The sequence below is a fragment of the Castanea sativa genome, chromosome 10, assembly GCF_040712315.1.
Source record: "Castanea sativa cultivar Marrone di Chiusa Pesio chromosome 10, ASM4071231v1".
NCBI lineage: Eukaryota > Viridiplantae > Streptophyta > Magnoliopsida > Fagales > Fagaceae > Castanea > Castanea sativa.
The window spans coordinates 19250451-19260920 of NC_134022.1; the positions used below are offsets into that span (position 1 = coordinate 19250451).

At 34.5% G+C, this 10470-nt stretch overlaps 1 protein-coding gene across 4 annotated transcripts; it reads right to left on the bottom strand.

Moving 5' to 3' along the window:
* Positions 1–2109: 2109 nt before the first annotated feature.
* On the bottom strand, positions 2110–7507 carry LOC142611752 (type I inositol polyphosphate 5-phosphatase 4-like). 4 transcript variants are annotated; one of them, XM_075783877.1, is made up of 14 exons: positions 6651–7507; positions 6462–6549; positions 5980–6048; positions 5720–5807; positions 5522–5626; positions 4803–5421; positions 4525–4718; positions 4282–4390; positions 3992–4140; positions 3510–3812; positions 3323–3404; positions 2912–2996; positions 2677–2814; positions 2110–2408 (listed from the first exon to the last, which is right to left on the bottom strand). In XM_075783877.1, the coding sequence occupies exons 1-10, from the start codon at positions 6678–6680 to the stop codon at positions 3587–3589; spliced, it is 1677 nt and encodes a 558-aa protein (XP_075639992.1). In that variant the 5' UTR covers positions 6681–7507; the 3' UTR covers positions 2110–2408; positions 2677–2814; positions 2912–2996; positions 3323–3404; positions 3510–3586. The 4 variants fall into 4 exon arrangements, with proteins under 4 accessions (XP_075639992.1, XP_075639989.1, XP_075639991.1 ...); XM_075783874.1 differs by having other exon boundaries at positions 2912–2982; positions 3323–3415; XM_075783876.1 differs by having other exon boundaries at positions 2111–2408; positions 2912–2982.
* Positions 7508–10470: the final 2963 nt, after the last annotated feature.

Here is a 10470-nt window from a genome sequence, read left to right on the forward strand (position 1 = left end):
GTCCATTAATTAACATCCTTTTAGCATACATCAATCAATGAGAACAAATCCAAGTGTGCAATTGACAAAATTTGTACATCCACAATTAGACAGCGTTTGGATAGCGTTGATGCACGTCTAGCATCTGCGTTTTTTTTTTTTTTTTTTTTTTTTTTTTAAGACCAGTGTCTCTTGCACTGTTCATGTCTCATGAACTGTGCAAACAGAAAAATGAACAATAACTCGCACATGAACAATAACTTTTTTATAATCTTTATTAGTTTCAATTTTCATTTGTAAAATATACCGTATCCATTCACAGCTTTATTTTTTTATAACATAATTGCATGTAATCATATTGTATGATAGGAGAGTGTAGTGCGTGTAGTGCACGTGGAAAGAGCACAAATGGGATAAGAAAAAGCAGGAGTGGGCACAGAAATCCAGCAGCAAGAGGCAAGAGGTGTGAGTGAGTGAGAGGAGACGAAGGAGACATGTCTTGGGAACAAAAGCCATTCCCGCGGGCTCTTTTTTTATTTATTTATTTAAATTTTAACCTTTTTCATCTGATTAGGTGAAAAAGAAAAAAAAAGAAAAAAAAAAAAGTACGCGTAATTTTTCAACGCTGTAAAAACTTGATGTTACAACTTACAACTAGTTGTACCTTTCCTTGGAGTTTGTATCTAAGACTGACCTGACCAATCAGTGTGCCACATCAAAAGCTATTTCACTATTTCTAGATTGTTGTCCTTATTGGCACATTTTTTAGCTCCATTGATTCCAGCTTCTAAAAATATATTAAAACCGATCATTATTCATGTCTTTTACTATGTTTATGATAACCGAAAGTTCTATTAATCAACTGTTTGACAACAGGGTCATATCCAGATTTAGTGTCATTTTATTAAAGTTGAGAAACTAAAATCAAATTAATGATGATATAATAAGTGCTTTACAATCAATGGACCAATATATCTTCATCATTTACTTTAAAGATAATAATTACGAAGTCCAATTCAATTGCAATTTTTTAGTTAATTAACTGGAAAAGATGATGTTAAAAACATGAATCCCAAATTAGAGCAACTAAGTAAACGTAAAATTTAAATGTACACTATTAGTAGTTTGGTTTGAGGTCGTTTTTTAAAGATTCCAGAAAATACTTTTCTGATATTTACTTGCACAAATACTTCCAGAGGAGCTCTAGATGCTATGGGCTTCTGCGTTTCTACCAAATCAGAAATCTTACTTTTGTAGAAATGTGTACCCTTTTCAAAATTGATAATAAGTTTGACATTATATTTATAAACCTAAAGATATTTTGAGCAGAACATATAAATCTTAAAAGATTCTTATGAATGAATCAAAACTAAGGCACCATGTCAAGAATTTTCTTAATTTTTTTTAATGTATATATGTATATATATAGGAATTCGAACTTAGGTTCCCATAAAGAAGACCACCGTTGAGCTGCAATTAAATGTGGTCACAAATAAAATTTCAATCATCTAAGTTTCTTATATGTTATTACATTTTTGGAAATTTAAAGCCCATTTAGTAATGTTGTTATAATAATATTATTTAAATATTATAAAAATACGTATTAATAAAAAAATGTTGTAAAAATATATATTGTATTGCTTAAACTACAAAAACCATTATTTAAACATCACAACCAGCGTAGATTTCAACTTATTAATGAAGAACATGCGTCAGAAATTGATGTTCAGGGGTGTTTCGGGAACGGAAAAAAACACATAGCAGTTAATAAATTTCTTTATTGGCTATAGTTCCCAAGGAAGAGGGGGTTTTTGGTCCATTACATGCACCCAACTGTACATAAACACACCCAGGAATTATTTATAAAAAAAAAAAATTGGCGTGCAAGTTTTCAAAGCAAGAGAGTGTCCTCGATTTGCAAATTGCATTAAAGTGGCAGAGGAGCTGAAAGTGGCAACATTGTGTTCACAAAAGTATTGAAGCCCATGAATTTAAAGAAATGGCAGGGAAAGGAATATGTAAAAGAGTATAGTAGTATATAATGACTTACTGGTAACTACCTGACACATCTATTAAAAAAGTGTAGGCTGCTGTGTGCTTTTTGTTTTTAGAGAAAAATATAAAATGAAAACAATCAACCAATAACCATGTCAACTTTTATATTTATCAGTAAAATCATTAGCAGCAACAGAAAAAAAGCTTCATATCAATCACAGCTTCAACTTCTCTTTTTTCTCTTGTAACGAGTAACCATCACATCTCTAATTCTTCTATTTTCTCAGCATAGAAAGAAACAAAAAGAAAATGACAAAATGATTATTTTCCTCCTTTCATTTTCCTTTGGTGTAAATATCTCCCTAAAGAGTTACAAGTTATTTAGACACCAAAAAAAGTTGGTGCTTCTGGAATTTAAACTGGGTGAGTTCATCCTGCAAAAACACAAAATATAGTTAATTACGCTGCTCGGTTTGAGTTCTTTTAAAAGGTTTTTGGATAGAAAATAGTGTGCTATAAAAACCAATATACATAATATAACATTGCACTAATTTTATTTATTTATTTATTTAAGATTAAAAAAATAAAAATAGCCTGGGAGACCATTTCTATTGACTTATAAAAAGCCCTAGCAGCATCAACTGTGTAGGGCTTCAGTAAAAGTTATTACAATAAGAAAAGCATTATGCAGTAGCAACTTACATTATCAACAAGATTGTATGTACTGGTTACATTCAAGGAGTCATTGAGCTTGTCAATTAGGACTTTGTAATGAGAGGAATTGTGAGCCATGAACTTGTGGAGTTGGTAGTCATTTGACAAAATCACAAATTCTGGTACCTGTTGTGACAAGGATGAGTGTGGGACAATTAGACAAAAGGCATATGGAAGAAGAATTACTGCCAAACCAAGAACAGGAAAGAAAGGATTGATCAACCTTCTTTCAGATTGTGGGGGCAACAGATGTCTCTATCACCATTGAGGTTGAGTTCTTGGCAGCATACAGAGCTGCAAAATGGAGACTATGCAAATAAGAATGAGCACAAGATCTCAACCAAAAACTTCAGTGGGAAAGAAGACAGAATTTGCAACAACCTCGCAGGAAATATGCTAGGTACATATCCTACTCTATGTAGGAGTTCCAGTCAACTAGCTCTCATTTTTTTGGCCAGAAGGTGAGAAAGCCATTTAGCCCATAACAAATAGTAAGAATCTTACATTAGGTAGACTGTAAACTATCCCTTGCTAGGTGATTATTATCAATGCAATAAAAGTATAAAACTGACCTCTAATTTTTGTAAACATAAAGTAAGATTGATCTAAAGAACTAAATAAGGTGAGCAATTACCTGACTGATTGATGAGACGTACTTGGGTTGGAAAATCTGAGAAATCTATTTTGATCAATGGATTTTGTATATGGAGGAAATCCTGTTTATAGTCTGTGAAAACTTGAGTCAATTCTAATGCAAAATCACAATAACGTACAAGCAACATATGGGATTATTAGAATCATGTTTTGGTAAACTAAACTACCTCAGAGAGCTTCTAGTCCTGTCTTAATTGTTGCAAGTTGAGAATACTCAAACATGAAGCATTAAGTTATCCATCCCTCAAAAGAAATTGACATCAGTGTATCCATGTGGGTATGGCAACAGCTCTTCAACCTCAATCCTGGCATTGGAACAACTCATGCTTTTTCTGATCCTACTACGGTTTAAAGACTCAACCTCTGCCAAGAACACACTATAAACTGGTCTATGATCTGAGAATTTTGACTCCCCACGAACATATGATAATTGATGGAAGCCTCTGCCATACCACAATATTCGATCACACCTTCACATAAAAATAGCCAGATTAGATTTCCATTATTCCGTATATCAATTTTTCACTTATATATTTCCACTTATCAAAACTATTTCCACTTATATGTTAAATATGTGTTGCCTAGCGACATCTTCCTTATCATTGGTGCATAACTTTCATTCCTATTTTATCAGGAAAAAAGATAGTACCATGCTGGAGTTCTTCGCTTCTCCTTTGGGTGCCTATCATCCCCTGCATATCTATCAGAGTTGTTTGAATACTTGTATGTGGGAGGGAAGTATATCCTTCCTTCATTCCATCCTTCAAAAACACGCCCTCGCCTCTGCTCTATTCGCAGCTGAAAGCATCAAGAGATATTCTGAATGAGAAATTCTCGGTATTGGTTGACAAAAAATCAAAGCTTTGATTCATTAGAAAGCAAGCCCCTAATAAAAAGTAAATGATATCAATACTATATCTGACAGGATGCGTAACATGCCTGATCATTTTCTAACAGTGCTCTCCAATTGCGCATCTCAACAAGAGCCTTTGCAGAACGGTAAGATAGTGCAATGCGATAATTCAAATCCCCTAGCCAGATTATTCGACTGCATCCAGAAAATCACAATTTAGCATCGTAAGCTAAGAGTTTCTTTTAGATTTCCTATTTCAAAACATTAAAGAGAAGGTAAGGAAGACAAGAAGCAATTGGAAAGTTGATGAATAAGGGACTTAGCCTTACTCGTGTTCTAGAATTGTTTGAGGGGAACCTGAATCCCCCATGCCATGAACCCTGGGAAACCTTGTCTTCCTAAGGATCTCCATGACATCAGAGTTTCTCCTTAGCTCATCACCCTCCTTCTGGCCAGAGGTCAAATGGCTACACACGAAGCAAAAGCTTGTTTGGTGCACAGACATGCTAATTGAAATTGAACCCTGGAAAACCAAGCAAATGAGAATGCTAATTTTCATGATAAATTCACTCTCAAATTCAGGAAAATTCCATAGGCAAAAATGTACCTTGTTTCCAAGATAACCCATTAGTCCCCTCCCCACACAAGACACTTTCATGTTCCGAACATCATCCCTGAGATCACTCTTCACCCAAACTGTTAGAAATATCCCAACCATTTGCTTACTGGCAACCAAACAGTACCTAGAATGGCCGGTCTGCCTATCTCTTTCCTCCATGGAAAAAGAACCACTGTAGGATACTGGTGAATAATGCATTGCCACTGGTGAATCCCCTGGCCCATTCTCATCATCAGAGGAGCCATATCTGAAATTCAGGTCACAGTCACTTGGCCTGTGCCCCAAAAAGACCCGGTCACAAACACTAAATCGCCGATCAAGTCGGGGTTGTGGCATTGCCATGTCATTGTCCAATCTCATGCTCCGGCTTAAGGATTGGAAAGATCGACGATGGAAAAAAGACGAAGCCTTCTGCCTTGTTGATCCTTCAAAGTCAGCATCTAATTCCACTATTGGATCAGGGATTGGTGAAGGTGTGTGGCAATTACCACTAGTGCCCGGAAGACTGTTCAAGGTCTTCCTAATAAGAGCTAGCCATTTTATGGCCGGGCCATTATCTTCTGTGCCTAAGACATTGCCAGCATTCAAAGGAACAATTTCTTGAAACCTGAAAGCCAAACAGATCAAAAGAAGACTTCAGTTAATATCAGAAAAGTTGCTTAACTTAAATAAAAGAGAAAGAACAACATATTATAAATAGGACATACCCAAGAACATAAATGTCAGCAGGAGGAGAGGTGTGAAGCCAATCTTCAAGACTTAAACAACTAGGAGGCGATTTTCCAGCCACGTTCCATGTAGCTACAAAAAGCCTATAACCCAAATGGAAAGAGGAACACAATAAAATCCAAACTTTAACAAAAGAAATTAATCAATACAAAACAATGAGAAGCAATAGAACATACCTATAATTATTCACATCTGTTACTTGGGAAGCATCAAGGTCAATCTTACCACGCCGGACTCGATCAGAGTTCCTTTTGTTCATTCTCTCTGTGCATTTTTAGGTGGAGGTTTTAGAGGGGTTAGTGAAAATAATAGGGTAACAACAAATAATCAGACTCTAAGCAAAATGGCATCTTTTAATTTTGTTTTAGCTTAATTTTATCTGGGGGTTTGAAGATTGGTGTGGTCCAAAGCAATTCTGAGGTGTCTGATACTGAACCTATTTTGCTTTTCTTGATTGTGCATGCTTCCCTCTCTGAATAGTTATTCCTCCACTCTTCATCACCACCTGAAAAAGAAAAACCATAAAGTTGTTAAAGTTGTGCTCTTTTCCACTGAATGTATCAACATCATATGTATTCAAACATCATAAAAAACAAAGACGTTTTCAGTTGCAAACAAAAGATAATTGGATTTCAGAAAGAAGAAGAAAACAAAGAACAGATCTTCGAGCTGCAAATAAAAGTTTCAGACCCTCCATTATAAACCAAAAAATTATTGTAGTACCAAACAGTGATGCAGAAGTAGAACAATGATTTCAGGGTATAGAAGAATCTTGAAGTAAGTCAGCTATTTCAGAGGAAATCACATTTTTTTGTTGTTAATATAAAAGTTAAAAGATCCCCAATCCCATAGCCCTAAAATTGCATCCAAATCATGCAGAAATTGACAAAAAATGATAGGCCATTATCAGAGTCAGACCTCCATCAACGACATCATCTGCGTGAAAATCCTCAGCTTTGCTCTTGATGTTGAACCATTTCTTGACTAATGTTTTGGGCCATGAAAGCTTCACCAAGTACACAGAGTTAACAATCTCAGCACCCCTCCAAAATAAATTGAAAAAAAAATAGCGTACAGATTAAAGAGAAGTGATGGCATTTCATAAACCTTGCTTTTCTTGGAATTCCCATCTCTCATTGTTGCACTAACTTCATATAGCTATCCAGATTTACAGAACCTAATTTCAACTATTACTTGGAAAGGGAATTTGAATGTGGGCAAAAAAAAAAAAAAAAAGAAAGAAAACTAAGACTATATAGCAAAATCAAACTTTCAGAACCAAAAAGAAATATCCAGAAACTGGGTTTGTATTTTCTCTCTAGAATCAACCAAGAAATGAAAGCAAACCCCCTAGTTAATGCTCAAAACAATGGGAGAAAACTCACTGATTTTCAATAGAATATAACAGAGCACTCTGTTTCTTCAAGTAATGAAGAGAAGAAAACAAGTAACGGAACAGGGAAAATCCCAGTATCTTGGCATTTTCTTTCCTGGGTTTCCACACACAACTATAAAACCCAACAAAACCCAGATGAGCAATTGTGGTATTGCTGCGTTTCACTTCTTATTTTCAGTGTTTCGACTCTAGAGAAAACAGAGGAATTTTGAAAGGGAACCATAGAGAGAGAGAGAGAGAGAGAGAGAGAGAGAGAGTGCCTAAATGTGTAGAAGTAGGACTATGAGATTCTGATGATAGAACAAGACAATGCAGGCAGCAGGAGACATAAGAGAGAGAGAGAGAGAGAGAGAGTTTTTTTTTTTTTTTTTTGGCTCAAACCTATGAAACTCAACCAAAAAAAAAAAACAAAACAAAACCTCGTTTTGAGTACAGAGCAAAGTATCGAATTTGAAGAGAGAATAAAGTGGAGAGTTTGGAGGAGAGGCAGATTAGCTTGGCTGTCTCTCTCTCTCTCTCTCTCTCTCTCTCAAGGCTTTTTACCCCAAATCCAAGGGCCAACCCAAAAAACAAAAGCTTTGGAGAGGACTAATTATAGGGACTTGGGTTGGGGATAGAGGCTTTTGGATATATTGGTCACCCACCAGAGCCACACTGCCCGGACCCCCTTCTTTCTCTCACTACAACTGTGTCTTTCTCTCTCTAACTTCTCTGCCCACGGTCAGCAAAGTTAGGTTTGATCTATAGTCCAAGCTGTGCCAGTGCTACTAGTTCGTACCATTTTTTTCTATTTGGTCTTCTATGAAGGGAAACAAAGCAATTAAAGAAGTAAAAAGATAAAAGGAATGTTGATGGATAATTTGTTTCCCTTTCCTTCTTCTTTAGTCTGAATTTTTTTTTTTTTTTTTGTCTGTTTGGCTGGTTTATTTATGGACTTATTTTACTATTTATATTTTTTATTTATAGTACTTTTAATAAAAAAATTTCAATTTCAGTAAAATAAACAGATCTCAAACAAACTCTAAATAGAAAAAATGTTCAGATATTAAACAAAAACTTATAAAACTTCAATTTTTTCATATACAAAATTTTTTTCAAAGGAATAGATATTACAAAATTTGAACTTACGACGCCAATTCATAATGATTCCTATTTATCATTAGTCCAAAAAATTTGGTGCAAGTTTGATTCAAACCTAGGTCAATTATTTGACATTAAGAAACTTTATTAATTGAGTTAATTCAAAATTTTAACCCAAAAAATATTTGTTATTTGATTTTAAAAACTTATTCTTTTACTGTGTAGTGTTGTTTGCACTTTGCACAATTGATTAGGTTCAACTGACTTGACTTCTTGGGGGGTGTCTACTGTGTAGCGTTGTTTGCACAATTGAGGGGAAGAATGTTTGAAGGATTTTTTTTTTTAATGGGTCAAGACTGTTCCTCCAATGTGGGTTTTTGGGCTTTTAAGATATCTATAGGTTTGTAGGGTTTGATTGAAAGAATTTTTGTATGAAGAAGGGTTGGTGTCTCCTATGCATGTACAATATTGGGGTCTGAGACATTTGGAGCATTTTTGTGTTTTAACTCAAGAAGCAATGCATCTCCTCAAAATCCTCTTTTATTTTTTATTTTTTTTTACTTTTAAGCAAAACAATATGTTAGTCTGCTACGCAAACTACAGGCTCTTTTGACTCAATTTATACTTGTGTCCAAGAGAACCAAGGCAATTGTCCCAATTTTTGGGGGAGTTTTATCTTGAAAATTTTCAATTCTTATAAGCCTGTTTTCGTGTTACATTAAAGTGAGTTTTATGCTTTGGGAGAGCCCTCAATGGAAAAATACTTGTTTACATGAATGTAGGATCTTGTTAGGCCATTTAGGTACCCTAATCCTAGTTCAACACCCACATCCCACGCGATCTCATTGGGTTTAGTGTAACTATCTTTAATCCTTTTTTTGATTTGCCTAGCTACAACAAAGTAATTTCTTGGTTTAAGCTCTCCAAGCCAGATTTCTTAATTGACTAATCTTATTACACATGCTACATGTGGGAGACTGTGTCTGGTTCCCTTAGCTTGGTCTTAACTTTTCATAATTCTAGGTTCTTTGCAATCAAGTAGCCCATTAGTTTATATGTTCAAGAATTAAATAAATGGAGTTGACGGCAAAACACTCCAAAGAACCCTATTCTTCATCTTCCAAATGGGAATCCCTAACAAAACCCAGACAAACCCCACTATACCCTAGTGAAGCTTCCACTACTATATTAGCCATTTGGTCCCAATTCTAGGTTGTCAAAGACTTGTCTAACTCATAGTTGCCCAATGAAAAAGCTCTCTGCTTTAATGTTTACGTGGCACCCCCATTATGATGTAGATAGAGTTTTTGATTGTGGGCTTCCATTATCATAAGGCAATCTAATCAAACATTAGATGATTTGTTGAGCTTAATTAGGCAGTTAGTGATGCCACTATTTTTTTATATGAACTTTTTTTTTAAAAACCTTTTCTAGTTTGCTTCTTCCTATTGAGACATGTTATTTTATATGACGACAAACTTTAAAGCAAGAATGTTATGGCTGAGAATATATGGCCAAAAAAAAACAGTATATATGACTGAGAAAAATTATGGCCTTCTAATAAGTATTCACATTTTGTTTTTACAAACTTAGCCAGACTTTAAAATAAAAAGCTATATATATATATTTGTATTTAAACTATCTACTTTTCAAATACACCTTACATCCCAATTTTTATTTTTCTTATACATCTAATTAAACTTTTCATCATTTTTTTTTTTTGTCAAGAAAAAAAAATTAGAGAATACATACTATCTATATATATATATGTATGTATGTATGTATGGAGAGAGAGAGAGAGAGAGAGAGAGAGAGAGAAAAAGTTTTAATAAATGCTATAAAAATAAAACTCTCCAAATTTGTTGAGTACTATAGCATTTTGTAAAAATTAGAACAATGTTGGAGAGCTCTTTTTGTTTTGGTGATTCTTGGCTACAATGCTCTTCAATTTGACTGGGGAAAAAAAATGTTTTGAAGAGACAAATGCTAATGCTCACCATGTCTTACTAAATAAAGAAATAAAGGTATGATTGTATAAACTACTCCAATATGATTATCTCCGAGTAAACACTATAAGATGCACTTTTTAATGAATGTACGTAGGACCATAGAATTTGACAGCTCCAGCATCCTTTGGCATTGCTTATAATTGTACGACTGATGTAAACTAAAACAGAAAGATTTGAATCAAATTAAGACTCTTGGGTCCAATTGGTAAAATGTCTATCTGAAGGGTAAGAAGGGATTTCCCTACAACACGAAATCTTTCACTTTCCTAGTCAGAAGCTGTTTGATAATTGATACACACCACTGTCATGAAAATGGTGTCTTATAAGAGAGGACACAACTTAGACTTATTGGATTCAATAATGGAATAATGAATTTATGATTCCCCCAATCTTTTTTCATGCATGCATGACTTGTGTATCTTATCCTTTTGTTTATGTCTCA